Genomic DNA, 24,889 nt, shown 5'->3' on the forward strand with positions numbered 1-24,889 from the left:
TTAATTTGATATTTTGGGAAATGCTGCCGCCTGTGCACCATAAGCCGCAACGATTACGACAGCAACAACGTTAAAGGCGAAAGGTGGGCTTAACTGTGGCGAAGGCATGATTGAGGTGGTTTCAGAACCGGGACTTCGATACACGGGCCTAAGCGCTTGGCCGTGACAGCTTTTGAGTGCCCACCCACGTGTTTCGGCAAACCGTGAGAATGCATATGTTGGGTTATGAGGTTTAACGTCCCAACGCCAATCAGGCTATATATATATATATATATATATATATATATATATATATATATATATATATATATATATATATATATGTGTGTGTGTGTGTGTGTGTGTGTGTCAATCAGGAGTGGAGGTCGAGCGAGAATATTGCTAGCATTCTTGCATTTCTTTCTGTTAAGTGCAAACCTGCGTTCTGCTGATTCTGTGCACGTAAACAACTACAAAATTGCGCTAATATTCATAAACCAAACTGACACTTTCTCCTCAACCGCTCTCTTGGATGTGCAGTCATCGCGTGGCCGGGGAGAGTTTTAGAGACCCTTTAGGACCTTTTGCGACATATCCGCGGGATGTCAGCTGACACGAAGAGGTTGAAAAACGAATTACATATCTATGGCAGCGGCAATGATACAAAGAAAGCCGAAACATGTGCGTATGTCAACATACAACTTTCATCACCAGCCACGTTGTCAGTGGTTGTGAATTGATTTGGCTGCTCTGATAATCTATATAGACAATGAATAGCAACGTCAGCTGACTGTCAACGTGAACGGCAACAAAAACAAACAAACAGAAAAAACTAAACCGCTCTATGGAATCCCTTGGCGAATAAACATGCATATCGCTATAAACTCAAGTAGAATTGTCTTAAGGTTATTTTTATGTGTTAAGGGCAACTAATACATCGTTCCATAATTTCCCACAAGTCAAGATCTAACGTATTTTTGTGGCCATTTCCCTTACTTATACAAAATTACATAAATTAACGCTCACAAGTGGCCTCTACAGACTAGAATAACTCGACTGCGCGGTGACGTTCCGCAACGATCTATGTTTTTGTCTCTCGTTTTTAAATGATGCGTCAATTACCCAGGCAAAGCCGTCGAGTTCTCAGGTGTTTCTCTCTCTGCGGATGACACATTCCTCCTGGTGAAATATGCCGATTATACTCAAGCTTCTGCAAACTAACATACAGTTAACTTGAACACTTGATTGATATACATAAACTAATATAGGTCAGCTATCCTTCTTTAAACATTTCCGTAAGTTCATCCCACCAGACGTTTTCACGTTTTTCCAGGCCAGGGCAGCCAATTAGATATTTTCTGCACTTAACCTCCCTGTATTAATTTTTCTTTTACCTTCTCTCTTCGAGTGCGCGCCACGCGCTGGCCGCTCGATAATCCGTGCTGTGTTAAATATCCCTGCATTGCCGTGGATAATGACTTATCATGGTACACACTTATGCCACAAATATGTAAAAGACTAAGTGGCGTAGCTTGTCGGCTATGCAATGTAAGATATTCTGTAGCTTATTTCGCGCCAACGCTACCGGGTGAATGCCTTTTGTTAACGCTGGGAACTAAATGTAAGAATACCTGTTTACCTAGATTTGTGTGCACTTTCGAAAACCCCATGGGATCGAAATAATTAATTGTGATATAAAGGAAAACAAATTCAAAATGCACAGAAGTACTCGCCGTCGGAGCCGGCGCTATATAAGAACACTGACATATCCTTAACAACATATAATTAAAAAAAGCAAAACTTGTCGCCGTTGACGACCGAGCCCACAGTCTTCGGATTGCCTTTGAATTGTGGCTGAAATGCGGAATGCAACATTCAATCTGCATACACCCCTAAATCAGAGACATTAACAACGCGACGAATATTTGCATAAGAAAAAATGTAACCAAAATTCTTTTGCACACGCCTTCTGGTGAAATACATACATTGTCGTTTTGTGCCACGCTTTTAAATTTTCACTGACTAACGGGTATAGAAAATGTTCTGCAATTTCTAAGCCAGTTGCACCCTCTATTTTTCGGAACAACAATAAATCATCCCCAAACGCTTAACCAGGTGTATATAGTCTCAATATTCAGGCCCCTACCGAATCCAGCGACAGCTTTCGGGCGTGACTTATGAGACTGTTCCCCAAGAACCGGGCCCGTCATCTAGCTGTACAGCCAAGAACCGAATTCTCCCGGTTAAAGACCGATGGTCTTGTCTGTGCGCCGGGCCACCATATGTATCGTCTGGACAGCGCTCTAACCGCGGCGATGTAGTGTCGCGATGAATAAAACAAGGGCAAGCAAACAAGACACGGCGGTGACGAAGGTTGCTGCTAGAGCTTCTGTCGCCATGTTTTAAGTGTCAGCTTGTACCTTTTGCATTTGCCTTGCACAAAGTACATTCGCATCTCTTCCCACCTCGCAGCGATGTTATTGGCTTCGTGTACAAGCAGGGACAACTTTAGGCCAAGCATGCTTTTGAATTGCTTGAATTTTAGGCTACATGTCAGCCTCACTGAGTGAGTACCATCAGTGAGTTCGCAAAGCTTTAATGGTATCGACTTAAACCAACCTGCCGACCTGGAGGTGAAGTTAGGCGATTATGTCTTCATAGCTGCCCTAGTTCTTAGGGAGGATATGTGCTAACGTTACATGTCGCATCGCATCATACGCGTCGCTAGAGGAGACCGTTGGGATCAGCGATCCCGTTCACGTGTGGCTAACCCCACGCGATTTTTCCTGAGCTTCGATTTGTGAAACAATCCGACATCGAAGAAAGACGCAAAGCTTCTGTATATAGCTCTGCATATAGATTAGGACTCAGCGCTGCTTTTAGCCCGGAGTACAGCCCGGACTGTACGTGCGATGTACCCGTAGTTATTGATCACATACTTCATGCGTGTCCACGGAACGTACAAAACAGAAACTCATTGACTCAGTACTCGCCTTTTACTAATGCACAACCAGCGATCTTCTGAAAAACCTCTGTGTCGGACGAAAAATGCCATACTGGCTTTTCGATAGACAGTAAACGGGACGTTTAATAAGCACCCCTGTTTACTTGCCCAACGTAACACCACGTAATTACATCATTGCATATTGGAATATCCGTAGTCTACTTCAATGCGACGCCACTTTACTGTGTAGCTTGTGGTTTCCCGTCGCTCTCCCGAAGGCCTACCTTTACTGTATTGTCATCGCGTAGAGTGTCTCGCCCAGTATTGCCACGAAGCCGTACGACAGAATTATTCTCATATACGTCCTTTGGTTTAACACAGAAAGACGTGCTAAAGCCTCCTCTATTAAGAGGAGGCGCTGGACGTGCATTGCCTGCTGCTTTAAATTGACTAGAGATGACAAAACGATACCTGAAAATAAGAAAAAAAGAAACATACTGGAGCCGTGGCTTCTACGACGGTCTTGACCACTGGCCAATGAGAGCACTTTTGCACATTCCCCGACAAGTGCGATCATCTTTGATTGCGCGACGAACACTATTATGCGCTGCAGCTACCCCCGGTGGGAAGGTATAGGCATAGTCATGGTGGAATATAAAGATGAGGTAGAGCACAGGTCAACATACAAATACATTTTGTGTAATGGCACAGACAGTTTTCTCTCACAAGTTTTTGGCACGCTTTGCACAAGCTGCAGCAAGCACATGCTTGCACAACTTAGCACAAAATGCGATCAATAAACAGGAATTCTGTGCTGCCCTTCTTCTGACACAACCACACGCTCGGTCAAAGAAGCGTGTAAATGGAAGCACAGCGAAATAAAACTACAGCACTTCGAAGTACATCTGTCTTTAGACTTCGCACGCGACCGGAAAGCACGGCGGATGTGCACAAACTGCCGCAGAAGCGCGATGTTGCTGTGTGAAATGAAATAGAAAGAAAGAAAAAAATACAAGGAAAGAACAAGACTCGAGATGTTAGCGAGCGCTTTTATGAAGCAGCGCGCAACTACAGATGCCCGCGCGTTGCGCCTCAGGCATTCAAATACTTCCTCAAACCGAGGGGAGTCTTCAATGGAGCCACTATGATTACGTTCGTATTTTTAGTTCCTTGTCGTTCCACTTGCGTCGCGGCGCACAGTTATAAAGGCAGGCCTCCTCGAACTGACCGCAGAAATGACTGAAAGAGCGAACACGTCAGCGTTGTACGTGTTCTGCTCCTATTATCGGGCATGGGAAAACGTGCACAAGTGCTTCTTTATATTCATTTGTTATACGGCACACCGTCAAAAGCGTTTGCATAAAACTCAATGAAAAGTAGGCGAGCCCGTTACCAGGTTATTTCCTCAAGCAAATTGATTCTGTAAGAAAGCGTGAGCTCGCGAGCTACAATTAGGAACTAATCTCAGCTGTGAATTGATGGCTGCTTTCCTCACCGGGACGTTCCATCTGATTTTAAACGCAGTATCTTTCTGTAGGCATGTGAATTATCACTAATATTTGAAAATAAGATTGTGCCACGATAAAATTTTGTGGCTTCCATGACGACTTTTTTCTGCAGCGATGAGGCAAAGATTGTTATATATTGCGCGCAGGTAACTGAGACAAATTATTCCCAGATGACTGGTCCGCTGAACATAAGTGCTTATCAACAAAATTACCACGTGCTTAGATGAGGCACATTACGAATTGGGTTGACACAGCTGCAAGGAAATTACGAATATGCCTACCGGCTGTTTTGCTTTCTTTCTTTCTTTTTTTTTGTTGTGCCATGCTAACCCAATTGTATTTCGTATGTCGCTTTGTTTAGAAATGAGATGTTTTGTATTTGAAGCTAATTTTCGAAAAATATTTTTGCCTGATTTTATTCGGAAATCTCACTCGTCAATTCGCGCTACTATTTTCGAAGCAAAACGGTTGATTCTTTAGGGAACCACTGGGGCTTTTGTGTAAGCGCTGCGTCATCACAATCGGCGCCGATTATCCTGTTCCTACGGAAAATAGGAAGCTGTCGAGCATGAGGAGAGGCGGAGGAAGAGAAGGGAAAGGCAGGAAGGCAGGAATGCCAACCATACGCGCTTCCGGTTTGCTATCCTACGCTGGGGGAAAGGAATTATGGGAGGAAAAGAAAGGGAGATAGAAAGAAGGGAAAGTACAAAAAATTCACGTGAGCTTAAAACATTCTAAAACGACAGGGCGTGCAAACACGGACACAAGAAAGAAGTCAGGACACCACAAACGCCGACACCACAGACGCGTTTGGGGTGTCCTGGCTTTTTTTCTTGTGTCCGTGTTTGCACGTCATGTCCTTTTAGAATGAATACTTACAAACTAGCTCAGCTCTGTGTTATTCTGAGCTTAAAACACTGCTGCGTTCCATAGTAATGTGCTCAGGATCTCTGGCGTATCACGTTCCACTGTAGACAGTCGTGTCATGGTGCCTACTGAAGGCTTGCAAGTACTGGACATTGAACATCCAGTACCTGTTGCGCGGACTGAACGCATGGTGATTTCAGCTTGCCGACGAACACGCGAAGTGTGTCTAACAGTGACTGAAGCACTATGATGATTGGTTTGTCTTCTTCAGGCAACTGGTCAGTCGGGGATTCAGTGTTCGCTGTTGCCAATTTGCACTGCGAATCTTCATGTCACTGCGCCTTCGGCAACGTAGGCCAAGCTACGTCAGTTGTGTTCATGCCTTCTTTGGTGTTCTGATTTACACCGGCCATCGCCGATCCGTGTGGCTGTGGCTTCGGCAATATAGGCCAAGTGGAATTCCCAGCAACTGTGCGTTTTAATGCAATTTTTTTCGTACCGGCCGTACCGGCCGTAATGGGTCCGAGTGACAAGGGAGTCGGAGAAGCAGGGCGTTCAAGGGTCGCTGCATGCAGAGGCATTCTTTTAGGGGCGAAGCTCCTAAAGCCGTGGGTCTGTCCATCCCTTGTGTCTCGTGGTACGTGACCGCCTAGTTCGATGACTCATTCGCAGGTGGCGCTGGTGTGAGTGACGTCATGATGACGACACTCTCACGTGACTGACACTATAAAAGGCAATCGCTGTTGACGCGCTTCCTCTTTCGCAACGAGTCACCGGATGGAGGAGGTGGTTGTTGACAAGGCTGCGGAGCGGAGGGCGCGCAGGGCGGCGGCAGCGCGCGCTCGCCGACAGGATCCCGCCGTACGCGAAAGAGAGGCCGAAGCATCTCGTGAGGCTGCGCGTCGACGTCAAACGAACACGACAAATGAACAAGAACAAAATAAATGTTGATTTGTACAATGTACGCACACAGTCTTACGTCTTTCTTAATGATGTAATGGGCGAACTTTCACGGGAGAGTTACGGTTACCGATGATCTCCCCCTCCCGAGCTTCGCCCCACTTATCATCATTCATTCTGTGAATATGGCGTGATTTTTCTTTGAAGAACTTCGGCGGCGATGTCGCCACTTTCTGACGGTTTCTGCAGCCTCGCGATGCGATGCCTCCCTTGCTATTTGTTTCAATGCAGCAATTTCCCTTTTCATTTTTGGGCACTCTTTTGAGGAAACTACGCGGGGAGCAACGTACGGTAACTGTACTAACGCTGGCGCTTATAACATACTTAACTGCTGTGTGTGGACGTGTACGTTTCGATACGTATTTCATGCATTCGCTCATGTAACGTTAGACGGGAAAATAGACATAGCGTGCGCGCCTTTTACAGAGCTAAACCTGCGCTGCACGACGAATGTCTCTCTTCACTTACGAGGAAGTTGTGGGAAATTTCCTGCCTATCTTCCGCGCGTCGTTGCCGTGTAACTCACGTCGTGTGACCTATACACGCGTTGTACGAGTCTAATACGATAGGGAATCTAACATTTACTACTCTCTTTTGCGTCACTGCACCAGCTTCCGGACGTGTACGCTCTTCTAGAACGAAGGTAGGAATGCGCTTCTTGCGTCATACTAAACCGACCCGCCTGACAATATAGATGTATTGAGGCGGAAGCCTTAGATGCCTCATGAAACAAACGCGGAAAGCAACTGTCGGTGTCGGCGTCACCACGAACGGCCCAAAGAGCATCACGTGGTCAAATGTGACGTCATGATGACGTCATCTGTGATCCGTATCAACCAAAAAACATGACGTCATCATGACGTCAGATGATGCAAGTGACTGAGGACGTGAACTTGATTTACCGCGTATGTCTCATGCTGCAGCTCGTTAAGGATTACAGGAATTGTGGTACCGGAATGTATACACTAAGGCATTACCAAGTATGCAGCAGGCTTCTGCCTTCAAGTGTAACAGGGAGTGCGACGTGCTGCTCCTTTCTTTAGTTTAAGGTAACTTGCGAAAGAAACGCACGTTTAATAAAGGAAGGCACAGGTGAAAGGGGTGTCCATTTGCTCAACTGGTATTATAGACAGGCCTTCTCAGTTATAATAAACACTATTTTCAAGTTGCATTTGTTACTAAAGTGAAAATGGCAGTTCGAAGTGCAAACAGGAAAGTACAAGGGCCTCACTAAAAAAATGCTTTGAAATATGGGACGCGCCTGAACAGCTTACCCGCTGTAGTTACATAGCAGTCAAGCATTCGCGCTGCTAGGTTCGAGAGAGCGCGTTTGATAACCGGCCACGGCGGCCTCATTTCAATGGGGTGAAATTCAAGAACAAAAATTAATTAGGTTTTACGCGCAACAGCCTAAGAAACTCAGGTGGTCAGTATAAGTTGGGAGCCTCCCACTACGGCGTTCATCATAATCGTATTATGGTAGGGGCACATAAAAGCACACACACAAAAAGAGAAAACTCACTTCTTCAACTGCCAGTGAAACCTGCTTATTTTCCCATGGCCAGTCAACATGCCAGCTACGTCATGCGTGCGGGTGTCGGGGCAGCCTCAGCTTCGATAACCGGACGATAATTGGTCCATTAAGCGCATGGCACTGCTACTGGCCAGTTCGTCACTTCATATTCGTCTGGCGTTTCCGGTATGTGTGCGCGTGTGAGGAAAAGAGCTAAGCGTTCCCGCTGAGTGAATAACTGCAATCAGAATTACCCATTCACCGTAGCATATATGCGAGGCAGTTCGCAAGGTACTGATGTAATCGACTTCTTTTTTATACCTTGTTATTTGCTACCCCTTACACATCCACTCTCCTTGTGCTCCTACCCCGAATGAAGCGTGGCCTGCTGAATTTATTATTGGAGATTCTGGGACGGCCGGTTCCTACCCGGTAACCTATTTCTCCATGTTTACATCAACGAGTAAACAACAACTCTTATACCCCCCCACAGTGCAGGCTCCACCATTTTGTGCGTCCACAGCGCCAATCCATATGCTACTGGTTACCAGTTGGCGGCACCGTTCGTACTCTGTTCGCAAATTTTTGTCCGGCTCCATTTTCGGTTTAGCTTTCTTCAGGCGTCACTTACGTGCGAAAATACTTTTCTTTTGAGGCTGCATTCATACATGACAACTTGTAGAATTCCAACTTAATTACACTCTGAGTAGCGAAGGAAACAAAGATGTCGTGATAATGTACGTAAATGACACATGCTAAGCAAACGCAGGAAAGCATTTGAAGCACTAAAAACAATTAGGACATCATAGGATTGCTAAACCGCATGTGAACCGGCGCACAAGAGCGCAGTGACAGCTCTGAAGAGAGTCGGAGACCACATACATGCAAACGCATATACATACGAAGTTACTGAGAGTGGCGCATCAGTGCAACTGTACATAAATTGATAACACATAACTATACATGCAAAAAGTTCAAGCGTATAGGAAGCGTTGTCATATTTTAGGAAACGATGTCATATTTTCTCAGAATTTTTATTATCAGTAGGGCATGACGGAACACGAAGCTTAATGAAAAGGTAAAGAAATAACATTTCGCTGTGCTTTAATTTTTCGTAAAACCAAGTATTGGTGTGAAGTCGGCAGGCCTTATGCATCTGCAGAAGGCAGGCCTTCACCATACGTTAAATATGGAAACCTTTTTTCCCCATTTTCATGCGCTTGGGCATCGTCGGTCAACATGTTTCCTTGAAGGACCCTGTGTTGGGGGAATTGTACGCAAGGAATGGTGAAACACAAGTTTCCTAGGCTGTCGCAAAAAAAAAAAACATCAAGGGAAATTTTAATATTTTGGATATTATCAAGTTGCCCCTTGACAATAGGCGCTACTTGATGCGGAAGGCCGTTTTAATCTGATGCCGCCCAGGAAAATACAGAGGCTGAAAAAGTAGTAGTTGCGGCTACATCGGATGCCTGGTATCTTCAGCAATTACGGCGAAATTGTGAAACCCTATGGCAGCGTTCGCTACGCCGTTTTTGCGCGCACAGTGTTAATTTCATGCAATGTTTACGTGTTCCGTATATTTGTGCCTAAATTAATTAATAAACAGTATGCCTGCAACATAAAATGACGCTGTGAAACAGATTTGGGAAATAATATTTTTTAAAAGCTCAGTGGCCTTCGAAGATGTGATTTGGGATGAATTGGATAAATGCGGAAGCGCTTATTTTGACTAATCCGCAACTCTACGCATGTGAACAGACTTTGTATGTGAGGGCTGGGTGTGTACTGATCGTCCTTTGTACAGTCGCTGCGCAGCTAGCTGGACTTTGTCTTTGGCGCATGGTACACTGGCCCATAGGCTTATCTAACGGGGGGGGGGAGGAAAGGGGGGTGCTAGCCCCCCCACTAGGAAATGTTGGGGGTGGGGGGGGCGGAGCCCTCCCCCCACTTTCAACAGTGGAGTAGTTATTGTCGGCTGCAAACTGCGAAACTAACAAGTCAGGCAAAGTTTTACTTGAACGCAGCAATAACGTAATTTTGTTATAAAATTTGTCCTACGATTCTGCTATGATGACTGTCCTCCGTGTCTCATGACCACGCACTGTAGGCTCTCTGTGGTGCGGGCTGCCTATTCCACGCTTGTGTCTTGCGCTCGAGCATTGCAGACAAGGGCATCGCTCGGCAGGGGCTCTACAACATTAGATCAATCTGTCATGGTTTCATTTTGTGCTGCCTAGCCTGAAATCTACATAATCGGCGGCGCATACGGGTGGGAACCAGTAAACGTTTTATAGCCCGATCGAACGCTTTTCCTCTTACAGGAAATTTAGTACCTTTCTTTGAAAACGATTAGCATCGCCACTGCTCCATATCCAAGCTGCTGTGAGTTGATGAGTGTGCAGAAGCGTCCAGTATTTTAGTTGTGCCCAGCCAGGACACCTAAAATAGATTCCCACTTTAGTCTCCGATTAGCCTGCTTCACTTGGCTTATCATACGGTAGCCTGCAGCGATCGTGGCAACTTGTAACAAGGCAGTAGACTCGAGCACATTGAGAAGACCAGCTTTCAAGTTTGCCCCGTTATTTGATCTACCTCAAGAGGGAGATGATCAGCGTCCACGGTTTTCTGGACAAAGAAGGCTGCCCACCTGCGAAAGATTGTGTCTCTTCCTAATAATGGTTATTTCTCTCTCTACCTCTTTGTCCGCAGCGATGAGTTCACAGAGAGTTAGTTGCACACGCGCAAAAACAGCTAAGCATCGTTATACTACAACTGAAAGTATCTATCATACACATATGAATCCATCTCGCCCGCTGCTATAAGCAGCCGCTGCCAATGTGATTGGCGGGCAGCCTTTTTAATGTCCTTCAGAAAGAGACACTGTCTGGCTATCCCCCCCCCCAAAAAAAAATGAATTATTGTTCAGCATAGTAATGTGCCGCTTATTGTGCACACTTCATTTTAACGCCGCGAGTTTTCGCAGACTTGTGACGTCACGTAACAATTGGAGGCGATATTATCGCACATTGAAAATTTTTGACGAATAGCGAAGAACCAATGACAAACAATACGCCATATTGAAAATAGTTCATTATTTTTTTAACGCAGTCATGCGTACGTGGTAATTACGCGGTGGATCACTTACGCGTCATTTGTTGCGTCGTTTTACGAGCAGCTGCTGTGAGTATGACCCAGGAAATATCGACCAATCATTAACCTATACGGAAGGAAACAATGCGGGGTAGTTTAACTTTATAATAGCCCACATTGTTTCAATGAAAATTTGAGCTTACACAGTTTACGTAGGCTATTTACTTGGAGGAACCGGAGGGGAGGAGTACAGGGCCACTTCACCGCTTTTTCGTCCACCCTCCACCCCTGCAGGAAAAAGTAGGAGGGTAAGCAATGGCACCTAGTATATAAATTCGTAGTCATTTATAACCTTATAACTATACACAGCCAGCTCAATGTGGTTTGCTTAAGTATTAATCGACTGAACTTGGTCTTCTTCTTAAGAAAGACTTTATATCAGAAGGCTCTAACAGTAAAGAAATTGGCACTCGGCTTATCCTGAAGACTTCTGCGAACTACCTTGCTTTGTCAGCCACATGTGTTGTTTAAAAGGTGAACTTAAGGTACTAGAGTCATCGCAGGTTCTTCATACTCATCGTATCTACAACGCCAAACTAAGACTGTGAAGTTTGCTGATGCAATGCTCAGATGATCAGGTTAAATATGGGTGTACTTTTTAAACGTCACGGTAATATTTCCAAAACGTTATTAAACACTGCTGTGTTGTCGCGGTATAGGGCGGCCCAGCCTGCACAATCTGTTTGCGCAGATTCTTCCTCGATTTAAAACAAACAGTTTTGAAAAGCAAGTCATCTGATCAGCTGTATGAATATAAAAAATATATGTGTGTGTGTGTGTAACATTGAATGTGCGTAATAGAAAGTAATTTCTCAACATGTTCCCGAAATCTTTTTCATAACACCACAGTTTATAAATTCATCGCATGTTCGGCTAATACAGCGCAAGCATGTCAGCGAGCTTTTGCCTCCAGCTTCAGCTTTTGCCTTTAGTTGACTAGAATAGATGGTCGAATTTTCTAGGCAATGTATATGCCCCCGCTCTATAGTAGACATTAAGTTTTTTACGGAGAACTAGAACGCAGCTACGAGAATTCTGCGATAGCTGATGTTCTACAGTCTAAATGAGCACTTAAGTTAATCCATCGCATTAATGTAACCATCAGTATGTGACAGGTTGATCCTTCGTTCTCGTAAGAAATCCACGCGATGATTAAGTTATCCCGGATATAGGAAGGTGTCTCTTTGTTCAACGATCGGTACGTAGTAGCTTTCGCAATAAATGGCTTTCTGCTTGGCATTGTCCCTCATGCGCGTGCGCACGTAGACTTCAATTAGAAATATCTCATTCCTGTTAGCAATCGCGTTTTTTGTAAGCTTTTTCATGGTGTTTGTCAGCAATTGCTTTGAAAAGATTTGACCCACGTGCTTACCTGCCACACTTCGCAAACAAAAAATCAGGAAGTCAACAAACGCTGAAATCAGCTATCATGATTAGCGATGACAGGGTCAATTGCGGAGGCCCGCCTGAATAAAATTATTGCGGTAAAATCAATAGGTGCTCATTTCATCAATAGGCTATCCTCCCTAGCCGTTTGTCTAAGTTTTTCTGCGGTCCCTATACAAACAGTAAAGGGTCGACTCGAATTTCGACAAGCTCGTAGAGGTGTACGCTTCGCGTGTATAGGTGTTTTCAATACACATGGGCTCGGATAGTCGATTTTTTTTTATACATTTCTTCTGTTGGGAAAGGAGGCAGTTCGAGTTCGCAAGGAAATGATCTGCCCGAGTCTGCACGCGCAGCGAGAACAGACTCCGCGAACAGTGCGGGCGGAAACGCACGAAACCAGCCCCAGTCCGACCGATAAGAAAAAAGCGGGTCTCGCCGACACCAAACTGAACGACTTTCGTGGCGGAAGCAGCGTGCACACGCGCCGACACTGCTTCCTTCCGAAGACGCCCGTGGAAGCGATAGCGGAGCGCGTGCCAGCGCACCCCGCGATCGCGTAAACAGCAAACAAATGGGGCGCCTTCCTTTGGAGTATCATAACGCGAGCCGGACCAACCAGCCCTGCCAAAGAAGAAGAGAAGAAAGAAAAGGCTGCTATCTTGCCGGCGCAGTTCACGTCATCAGAGGAAGAACCACTTTCGCTTTCTTCTCCTGCTGGTATACGCTGGCCAGCAACAACGCAGCCTCTTCCGAAGTTGCCGCTGCGCTCACGTCTCTCCCTTCGGCGGCACCGATTCCTCCGCAATCAGAACTGTTGATCAGTTACCCCCGTTTGGCTGGCGGCGTTGTGTAAGAAACCCGCTTGCGTAACCCGCTCCGCCGGCCGTCCCGTTTTGGGTACACGCCCGCGCGTCGGAGGAACTGGACTTGGGCGCCGCTGCTTTCTTGTCTTTCTTTCTCTCTCGCTGATGCGTCCCGCTGCACGTGAGTCAGTCTAGGCAGGTTCTTCGTCTTCTCCCTTCGTTCTTCGTACCGCTTCGGCAAAGCACTGCGGCACGTGCTACGCGCCAGTTTTATCGGAGCCGCAATACAAAAACGGCGTCTGCGTCCGGGCGCTATTAAAACGCTACGTATATATAGAACACTACGAGTTATCGCACGCCGTTTCTCGTTCCGTGCAAGGCGGGCGAAATGCGTCTTAATGGCACTGCCCCATATATCTGCATCTTGTATAATCGCGCCGAACGAATCTTCGGAAATTTGCGGAAGTCCGCGGCGCGTGCGTGAATTTTCCTTTCATCGTTGTTAGCTGTGCACTGGCACGAACGTAACTTCCGCAATGCCGGGTGATAGGTATCTTTCTCGCTCTTGTTTGAGATATTCTCGCCGCCGTCATGAAAGCGATTCCAACAGGGAAGGCGTTGGTGCTTGCGATAATCATGTATACTTACTTTGTAACGGCGGCACCATTTGCGAGTTGGCGAGAAGGTATATAACGTCGCAATACTGTTATCGTGGGCGGAAATATCTAGAAATAGGTCCTTGTTTCCTAGTTCTATCCTAATTTCTTCTGATCAAAGGAAAGCTGATGGCAAAAACGCTGCCTGATTTTCCATCATTAACTTACGATTGCGCTTTCTCCAGGCGGGCTCGCAGTAAGCGTCAGTGAGCGATTAACGCCAGCTGCGGGGTAACGCTAAGCACTTAGAAGTACTCGAGTAGCGTAATATGTGAAAAGAGCCAAGTGGTACTTGGTTTAGTAGAAGAGAAATGGCTGAGGAAGGAGCAGTAAAGTACAGTGGGTTGTGAACATTTATTTACATGTTAAGTGAACATTATTAGGCATCTCAAACAAACACACACATCCTGAACACTACAGTAATAATCGCGTGTGGTCGCATATGCTCGATGAACAATCACTCCGCCACGTACCGAGACATTCGCAGTCACGCGAGTGTTCTAAGACAAATCACAAACAACAATCACTCGACCGATGGTGAGGTTACCAACAACAACAACAAAAAACACGAATACACTTTGCACAAGACGTACGATCACGTATCATTATTCGAGAAACAACTGCTTTCTCACGCACATATACTGACGGGACGCTTTTAAGGTAACGTTGACCAGAGTGAAAGAAACAAACGCAGGGGACGGCGTGGGCTCACAAGTTAACAAAAAACACAGAACTGGGACAAGTTGTTATTCGTAGTAGCCCAAAAAAGCAATGTCGTTAATACTGTTAGTTGCTTAAGCGCGAGGCGTTTGCAGGACACACATTGATTAATTTACAAGGTCGCGTAAAAGGCTGCAGCCTTCTTTGGCTAGAGACACAAGAACGGGGACAAGAATAACGGAGACTCGACTCGAGTACACATTGCAACAACAACAACAACAACAACAACAACAACAACAAATAAAAGCACGCGGACGAGACAGTTAACTCACCATTCACACCCATACAACATACAGCTGTAGTCTACCGATACATTCTCGTGACCTGTACACGCTTAGTCAAGCCTGAGACTGACTGTGTTCAAGGGTACTTTGTAACGTTAAGGCAACACAGAGTGGCCGATATTAGTGAAAAGCTTATGACAGCATGCAACAGATAAGTGTAACGAAAACTTCGCATGAAAGAGGCGTTACTTTTAATGGAAAAGCTCGCAAGACAACACTCACACCCTGAAGTGGAGTTAGAACAGTGCTAGCTCGTGCAGGCGAGTGTGCTGTTTCGTTAAATACCGAGCATGCTGAACTTTATGTGAATGGCACATCGGCGGCCCTCGGTAGTTTATGCGCATGTTAATGTAACAAAACAAAACCGAAGAAGACGGAATGTCTCATGCTTTCGATGGTGGCGATCTCTTAATGATTAATGTACATACATAGACTGCTTAATTACATGATAGAAGGCCAGGAAGGGTTTAGTGTTTGTGAAAGGGTTCACGGCTCTCGCAGAGGTCGTTATTGAAACAGAATGCACGTAGATATTACAATGACAAGAAAGACTCACACGAAGTATTCTGACGAAAGCAAAAGGACAGCATGCGAGACAGCGTGAAATGAAGGCGAGAAGGGTCTAAGGAACAGTGCTTTGTACGACTGCGATCCACCGTCTGGCTGATTCTTCTTAGATGCATCCAGCAGCCAGTCACGAAGTCCTGAGGGTGACGGGTCAAGGGTGAAAGTGGACGTGATGGTCGCTTGGCTTCCGGTCTGAACCCCTGGTCACTTGATGGTGAGGTGATGACAGCGAAAAAGGACACTGAACTGTTGTGCACATGCGAAAGAACAATTGACGATGAAAAAAAAAATGCAATGGGAGCTGAACGCGACATAGTGCAAAATGACTAATTTCTTTTTTTTTCTAGAGCCTCCCACACGTGCATGTGCACGTGTTTTCTTATCTGCTTTCTCCAGCACCCGTTCAACAGTCGACACAAATTATCTAGACACTTTCTCCGATATGCCTTCGCGTCACGAAACATACTCAATTGCCATCACTCTCTGCTTTGCACGTACCTGCAGGAATACTGCTCAGAAGTCCACGTGAAAGCAAGATATCTAAAAATTCCGCTTGTCTTGTATAGCAACTAGTTAGTCATAGACAGAAGAGACCTAAGAGGTTAACTGAGTGCCCAGAAAATGGAATTTATAGTTCGTTGCTGAGATATTCATTTCGTACTGCATGCGCTTTTTAATGGTGCAATCGTGAATGGAACGGAAAGTGCTCAAGCGGAATTATTAGACCACCTGGATTCACGGTTAAGAGGCAGCTAGCTACTAACCCGTCCATACGAGTCCAAATGCAACGCGGCCGAGGCAACGCGCGGGCGTTCACCGTGACGTAGAATGTAGTCGCTGACCACGCAGAGGACTACTATACCGCACGCGCTGTGCGTCTATCAGCAAACTGTCGAGATTGGCAACGCCCGCGGCGAAAAATAAAAGACATTGCATAAAAAACGACAAAACAAGAGTGTGTAACCTAGAACGTTCATATGAACGGTCTTGCAGTTCCTAGAATCTCAGACACGTGCGCCGATGCAGAAAACAACATGTCATTTCGAGCGACTACCACCAGCCATGGCCTCCACCACCGCCGCCGCCCGCGTCCCAGCCTCCTGCGTCCCAGCCGCCAGCATCCCAGCCCTTGGTGTCCCAGCCCTTGGTGTCCCAGCCTTTGGCATCCTCCCATCCGCCGTGGCCGCCTCCCCCTGCAAGGTGGGCTGCACCGGCGTCGATGACCTTCACGGTATGTACGTCGAGATGGGGCTTCCATCCACCGTGCCATCCGTGGCCACCACCATGCCATCCGTGGCCACCGTGCCACCCGTGGCCACCGTGATGGTTCTTAATTATCTTGATAGGTATAGGAATGGGCAGTGGCACGGGCAGCAGCTTGGGCGTAAGGATCTTGGCCAGGATGCCCAGCTTGGCGAGCTTCTTGAGCTTCTTCTTGTGGTGCAGGTGATGACCGGCGCTCACTTCTTCCACGATGAGTGCCAGCAACACCACGAAAGTCAGGAACAGGCCGAAGCCCATTGCCGAGGTAGGTGGCCGCATGCTGCTGGCGCTTGCTACGATCCCAAGGTGGGAGATCTTCGCCGAACGCGGCACACCACACACGGGCACTGGAGCCGAAGTCGCCGCCGGCCGATCTCTAGAGAGGTCGGCGCTCGAATAGTCCAGTCACAAGGATGGGGTAGCCTTTTAGCCTCGCATCGCCCAGAGCAGGACGAAGCACACCGAAGAGGTATCCACAGCTGGTCTGGTCTGCTGAAACCACCCTCGCCACACTTATATAGCCGTCCTGCTAACAGGAACCAGAGTGTCCGAGAACACTCAACAGGAGGGGTTCACAGCGACCACCGACTGCTTCCTTCCTCCTTCCTACGAAGTAAAGGGAGACCGTCGCCCCTCCCTCAACCCACCCTCAGTCTCTCTCCCTTGGTCACCCCTGTTTTGAGCGGGAGGAGGCTTCCAGCGCGTGACCGACATGGTTTTCTGAGTTGACTCTCCACCGATCATCGACACGCCGACTCCAAAAGCGCCGAAGCCGGCCCGCCGTCGAGCGTGCGACGCACGTGTACCCCCACTACGCCCTCTTTCTCGAAAGTGAGAGTTCTAGTTCCACTCTCACTCTCACGAGACGAAGAAGCTCACGGGGTCAGTGGGATTTCCCTCGCCGAAAACTCCGGCCAACTTCAAGCGTGTGTGAGTGCGTATTTGCCGGATCCTGGGGAGAAAGTGAAGAAAAAAAAATTCTGTCCCTTCTGCCTGATATAGCTGAGGCTGAGAAAGAGAAGTGCAGAGTGAGTTGTTCTTGTCTCGCCGTCTGGACCTTCTTCCTTCCTGGTTTACTTTGCATCACGGCAGCAGTTTTCGGGCAGTAGGTGAGCGACTGTGAGGGCAGCTGAAGTGACTCGGGGAGCGAGAGACATTCAAGAGGCAGAGGAGGCTTAAAGTAAAAAAAAAACCTCCATTAAGTACACGACGTGGACTTTCACCTCCCTCGGGCTCTCCTCGAGCGGATAGCGTGCTGGAAAAAAAAGAGGAAGAGGCGATGACTCGTCTTCACCGATGCTCACAACGTAGCGTTTGCTTTCCGGAAGCAAGAACGCGTCGCCTTCGGCAGCATCACGACGGGTCCCTACAGAGGAGAGAAAACGAGAAATCTGTCCACTACGCCGAGAACCCCGTACTCGATATTGTAGTGGCGAAGCGAATCGAGCAGGAAAATGCATCCTTCCTTCACTAAGCGATATCCCAAGCTCCGTAAAAAAAACGTGACGCCGATCTACTTTTCATTGTTGCTGTTTACGCTCCCTTATCTCAGTTGTCGCCTGAGACAAGCTTTACCCGCACGGCTGCCGATGGCCCCCCTCCATCAGGCACCTACAATCTCTCTTTCATCTCAGGCTAAGCGCCGTTATCAAACGCCGCTGGCGAAGCTCTATACAAAGAAACTATGTGTGGTCGCCGTCGCCGATGTTTATAATTAGATCCTGCAAAGAGAATGCCCGCTTCCCTTTCCTATCCGGCCCCACCTCGGGCGCTGACAGCTGCACAGGAAAAAAGGGACAAAGCCGGGAATCTAACAGGAAAAAAGTCGCAAAGATGAAAGTGAACTAACCCAGTCCTACGCACAGCTCGCGCACCAAAGTTGCAATGCCCGACAGTTGCATGTGGCGGAAGAAAGCAGTCCCGTTCGGAAACCGTCGCACCGGAGGTAGCCGCCGCAACTTCGAAGATTATGAACGCGCCTTTCTTAACCGGGCCCACCGAACACGATCGAGCGGCCGAAGGTAGACACGTTGTCTAAATAAGGAACGATTTTTTTTTTCTCGTCTCGAGGATCTGTGGTGGCACGTATTAGGAGAACTGGCATTGCGCACTCTTTTTACCCGCTGCGACCGAAAATTCGATCGTCCATCTCCCCGTACACGCGCTTCGTTCTCGCTGGCCGCTGCCGCAGTCAGGTTCACCGACGAGCAGCGGCTCTGGTCGTTGAAGCTAGCCGGACGCTTCGCACACGTTCATCGGCTCGCTATTGAACGGTGCTTCCAGTACGACATGGGTGATCGCCGTATCCACCCAGGTAGGAATTGAACAGAACAGCCAGACGGAAACCTGGCGCGCAGTGTGGTCGCCGTCTTCTGATACTTCCTGTACAACGTCTGCGCCGATATTGCAGCACGTTGTCGAAAGCCTGCTTCACCTGTTAATTTGCTTTGTTTGGCTTTCGACCGTGTACTACGAAGAATGTTTCGTTTAAATCATCCCCCTTCTTTTTTAACGCGATAGCGTTAAAGAGCTCGTATCGCAGAAATTCCGCCGTCGGCGTCGGGGCCGTTGGTTGTGAGCGAAAAATCATCATCTTGTCCGTGACCGAAAAATCGAAAAAGCTGCAAATAAAATAAATAATAGAAATGTTGGGTCCGAGTGAGAATCGAACCCAGGCCGTCAGCGTGGCAAGCAAGTGTTCATACCACACAGCCACGCCACTGCTTGGAGCTGCACTGAAAATAACTTTCATGCTACCCAAAACTACGCGTCCTGTATACAGGTGTCACAGTACGAGATGTAATATGGCAGTAATATTGCGTGGTACAAGCGTACGTTGCCATCGGGCGTCACACCACGTCAATATCATAACGACTTGGTGGTTTAAAGGCAGCCACCCATTACAAAAGGCACACGCATTACTGCGCGCATTCCCTTAAGACCACGTAGTGGGTGCATCGCAGCTTCGAAAAAGGTTCTCGCGCATAATTGCTCCTGGTTTAAAGCATGCTTTTCAATACATAAGGCACACACCTTATTGCGCGCATTCTGTTAAACACTCGTAGTGTTCGAAGTGCGCGCTATGGGCAGGATATTGCTATCGCGTTCAACTCTAAAAGGCGAAGCTTAAGCGTCCCCCAATTTTTTGTTTTATTTGGGAAAGGGGGGGGGGGGTAGAGCACTGCACGGGCCCGGGCCGACCCGAAAGCCCGAGCCCAGCCCGGCCCGGCCCGCGGGCCGGGCCGGGCCTTTCGAATCGTTTTCCGGCTGGCCCGGGCTGGGCTCGGGCTTGAATGTGCGGGCCTGGGCCGGGCCCGGGCTTGAGGCTGCGGACCGGGCCGGACTCGGGCCCGCTTATTAAAAGGCCTAAGTCGGGCCTTCGAGCACACGCGAACGTTATGCATTGCATAGTCTAAGGCATTCTGTGCCAATTAGCTTGATTATATAATTATATTGTACATGGCGATTGCGTTTCCGTGACGACGTTAGGATATGAACGATTTATAGTTGATCTGATTTCGGTGGGCTGTTCACCATATGTAACGTTACCATTTTATATCTTGCTGCAAGAAATTATTATTCAGGAGCCTCTTTAAAAAAATTGTGTAATTGATGTTTCCGACGCGAGTGTAGAAACAAGCATTAAAAAAAATGTCCCGGGTTTGCTTCTATCCGCTTTTTCATGTTAGTTGTACACTTCTTTTTAATAAATTTTGTTGCTATGTTTTATTTTCACTATACTGAATGACTTGCCATGTGCCATATAGGCAACATTTCATTTATATTCCTTGGTATTAAGTGCCAAAACCACGGTATGATTATGAGGCGCGCCGTAGTGGGGACCGGATTAACTTCGACCACCTGGAGTTCTTTAACGTGCACCTAAAGATAAGTACACGGATGTTCTCCCCATCAAGATGCTGACGCCGTCGCCGCGGGAATTGCACCCGCGTCCTAGGACTTAACAGCGAAAAAGCTTAACCGCTGAGCTACCACCGCGGGCAAAGCAACATTTTGATGCATGTACACACCCGGATTTTCCGTCCGATCGCCGCTACAAAGCGCAAGGCATGATCAATAATCATCATCAACAACTAATATCCTCTAGCGGGCCGGGGCCTAGCGTGGTCATGAAAACGCGCGCCCTTGATAATTTTAGTAATGAACGCCCGGGTCCGGGCCGGGCCTGGGCTTGGAACCACGGGACCGGGCCGGGCTCGGGCTGGCTTCGGTCATGCACACCCGGGCCCGGGCTGGGTTCGTTATGTACGACCGGGCCCGGGCCGGGGCATGGCTTGGAACCACGGGCCCGGGCTGGGCTCGGGCTTCATAAAGCGGGCCCGGGCTGGGCCCGACCCGAGAAATCAGGCCCGTGCAGTGCTCTAGGCAGGGATGTTGCAACCATAGTACTTTCACGTTCAGTATCTTTTGTTGTGACTGCATTTCAAAGGGACGACGATCGATGAATGAGCGAGTGGTACGCAGCACATTTGGCGATTACATCTGAACAGAGCCGTCATTTTCAGTACTTGCACATTCTTCGGGAGCGTTATTTGACAGGTTTAAAACTAGCTCTACTTCTTGGCCTTATTGTCCTTTGCTTTAAGGAAGAATGGAAGGAGAATTGCATCTACACGAATTCTCTAATCCACATCTACCCCCAAGTCTTGCGCATGTCGTGTCAGGCGATGTGCATAAACAGAAGTGATGACGGAGAGATAAATAGGCTAATCAGAATTGGCCGAACTGAGGAGCCTCAACTACATAAATGTGAGAATGATGAGATAACAGAACAGTATTCGCGGACATACACGGAATGAACGGCTTACATATTCGTTCACCTCAAAGGCGTTTCTGCGTTTCTGCGCTTCTGCACATCCGCCAGCCTGTTGGACGAGCCCGCAGACGCAAGAGGCTATGGCCCCACGATATCTTGTAAAACGCCCTCAGTGTCCATATCCACGTCAGGCGTAGATTGAAATGGACTGTTCACAAATGTGTGAAATTTATAGGTCATTATTCCAAGGCACTTTATATTGTATTTCAAGAAAGAACACGACGTATGTTGTCTAGTGCAAAGTTTAAGTAATTATATGTACTTTGCGCGTAATTAAACATCTTTATATTCCACCGTCGGTCACGTTCCATTTTTGCGTAAAAATAAAGAACGAAATACCAAGTTATTAATCCAAGCACAATTTGTTATTGGTTGTATTCATTCCGAGCAAACAAAAATTAAAATTTTCGCGTGTCTCCTGGAGCGGGGCACATCGAACGGCTCGTCGAACATGGTATTGTCTTCAGCAAAGTGATCATCGGCAGTAGTATGCAGCGCAATTAGGCTAAATGGGCGACAGTTTTCAGCTCAGGAAGCGTGTAAAAATGTCCACATCGCGTTTCGAGCCTGTTGAAGTAACACGTCACGAGCCTCTACGTTTGCTGTGTACAATTGTACACACCACTGCTGATGGGACTATTACGGGCCTAGTAATTGATTTAACCAGGGCACGGAGCCGACTTTTTGTTTTATGGGAAAATTAACTGCAGACTGTTCTATATACCAGGACAATAAACGCACGAGTGAACCAGCTTGGAACGCGCATAAGCTCACTTCTTTGTGCCGCGTGACTTCACGAGGGGTAATTTCGAAGACTGTATCTCTTTGACTTCACCAAAAGCTAAGCTATAGCACCTGTTCTCTTGTTTGCATCACACTTACCTGAAGAGTAGAATTTGGTGTTTCTGAAAGAGAGTGAACGATATCAACAACAACAAAAAAGTTTCACTGTGTTTTGTCTTCGCGCACGTCACGTTCAGGAGCGCTCTTCATGACATTTCTGATCAGTGGCCACCGGAGGCATTGTAGAACATAGCGAAATTGCAACCTTATAATGTCTGAACGAATGTAGCCGCGAGGTTTTACCTTGAAGATCCACTAGACAATGGTGAGTGATCAATCTGGCTGACCAGTGGTTTGCTGTTCGTTTTATTTATTTATTTACTCAATGTATCGTAAACGCAAAGCACCACTTATTATATTCACTTATCTCATATTGTTTCGTTCCTGCTGCTGCGGAGATCTAGAAGTTAGTTATTAAACAACCGGGATACAACCGGAGGCGCAGGCTTTAAATGTCCACGCGGTAGGAGATAAATCGCGAAAAGAAGAAGTAAAGATGTAACTAAAGTTTGCTCATAAATTCCTGTACAATGCCTATTTCGCTAGTACCCGATCTTTCACAACAGCAGAAGCAACAATGACAACAGCACAGTCCGGAATCGCTGACTCCGTGAAAAATGTAAAACCATTAGATTTATGGCGAAATGTTTCTCGCGTACGTTTTAATTTGGGGTTTTATGCCCCTGTCCGTAATTTCTTCTGGCCGTCTTTCTGAGTGCATATCACAACAAGGCTGTCTATGCGTCGTTGCATTAGCATATCCGCTCATTTTAACGTTTTCTTGTCAAAACTGCAAGCGAGGAGCAGTGGGCTTACCGACGCTGTGAACCCTACAGACCGCAATTATCTTAAGGAAATGATCACGCATATTATACAGTATAATATTGCTCTACTACCCATTCACGTACCTCAAGTACTGTTATATTAATAATTGTTAGGGTTTAACGTCCCAAGACCACGATATGATTATGAGGGACGCCGTAGTAGAGGGCTCCGGAAATTTCGACCACCTGGGGTTCTTTAACGTGCACCTAAATCTTTGTACACGGGCCTCAAACATTTCCGCGTCCATCGAAAATGCAACCGCCGCGGCCAGGATTCGATCCCGCGACCTTCGGGTCAGCAGTCGAGTGCCATAACCACTAGACCACCATGGCGCGGCCTAACTCAAGTACTCTTTGTTGGCATATATGAGGTATGACAAATTCAATAGAAAAATCACGCATTCGCAGCTTTACCCTACACAATGCTGTCGTGCGGAAGCACTATGTCGTAGGTTGGCACAATAAGTAAATGCTCCCATATCAGTATTGACTAGTGAATGTGTTGTAGACTACATTCTGCGTCACACCCATCACATTCACTGATGCTCCTGCCCGTGCCCACCAACATCTCACTATCGTTTATTGATCCCTTGGTTTCTATGTCATGGCACCCACTCAGGGTAATGATTCCTGCTTGCACTCACGGGCACTCGCTCACATTTAGATAGTATACTGTCACGAAAATTTTGGCCCTTGGTTTGTCATTTGTAATAGATAGCTAATGGCCCACTTATCAAGGCTGGAAACTTCGTCTGCTCGAGCGCATGACGCTTCATTATTTGGAGACGTTTTTATGGCTCCCAGTTGCATCTTCAGCTTAAGAAAGCATCTAAAAAGGCGACACGGAACCGGGGTAGTTTTATTGTAAACAGGAAACACAACTGGTCACGTGCCACACAATACAATGACGGGCGCGTGTGGACGCCGCGTCAGAACTGCGACAGAGCAGGGACACGCAGGAGAAGCCAACACAAACTCCTGACATAGGTTGTTGTTTGCTATTTACATTAACTCTAAGCTAATGTTGGCGTCACTACAGGTGATCCGTTTGGTTCTAAGTTGCGCTGCATACATAATAAAATTGGTTTTTTAGATATGTTCTAGGCCATATTTGCCGTTGATATTCTACTGATACCGTGTTTGTGTGTCCCAACAAATCTAGCTCACAAGTTATTTTGCCTTCGAGAATTCCTGTGCACGCTCCTGTGCACACTCCTGTGCGCTCATGTCTACACAACAAACATGTCTACAAACTCCTATGCCCGCTCATGTCTACACAAGTATACTATCACCCACTCTCCTAGATACTCGCGTCCACTCATACACAGCAACACTCACTCACACTATATTTCACTCCTGTCCAATGAGAAAGTAGGAGCTGATGCAAGGGGTTATGCGTGAGAAAATGTGAGTTGATGTACGTACACCAACCCATACTTTATCACTCATACTTTCTACGCCATACTTGCTCAAGAGTACTCATGAGCAAGTATGGCGTCCATTGTTTACCTTGTGAAACACTCTGCGCGATGATCGTCGGTCGCTTTCGACAAATACCTAAGCATGCACACTACGCCTACATATACATGAAGCGCATAGCATGACCCGTTCGCGTCGTCGAATAGGTAATGTTGTACGTCGAAGTTAAGTGGGAGGCGCATGTGCAAATAATCTATCGACCGTAGATTTAGATTTATGTTCGCGCACCTACCGTTCGCCCTGCTACTGACTTGACGTATATATTTTCCATTTTTCCAGTAGTCCTTTCCGTAAAGCTCT

General features: G+C 47.0%; 1 protein-coding gene across 1 annotated transcript in view; it reads right to left on the reverse strand.

Moving 5' to 3' along the window:
• Positions 1-18,288: 18,288 nt before the first annotated feature.
• Positions 18,289-24,889, reverse strand: part of LOC119394962 (disintegrin and metalloproteinase domain-containing protein 10) — a 95,068-nt gene continuing 88,467 nt past the window's right edge. The window contains exon 9 of the mRNA XM_049416034.1: positions 18,289-18,384. Within this exon, the coding sequence (XP_049271991.1) occupies positions 18,289-18,384 (96 nt within the window). The remainder of the gene's footprint in view (positions 18,385-24,889) is intronic.

This window comes from Rhipicephalus sanguineus, chromosome 5, assembly GCF_013339695.2.
Source record: "Rhipicephalus sanguineus isolate Rsan-2018 chromosome 5, BIME_Rsan_1.4, whole genome shotgun sequence".
Lineage (NCBI taxonomy): Eukaryota > Metazoa > Arthropoda > Arachnida > Ixodida > Ixodidae > Rhipicephalus > Rhipicephalus sanguineus.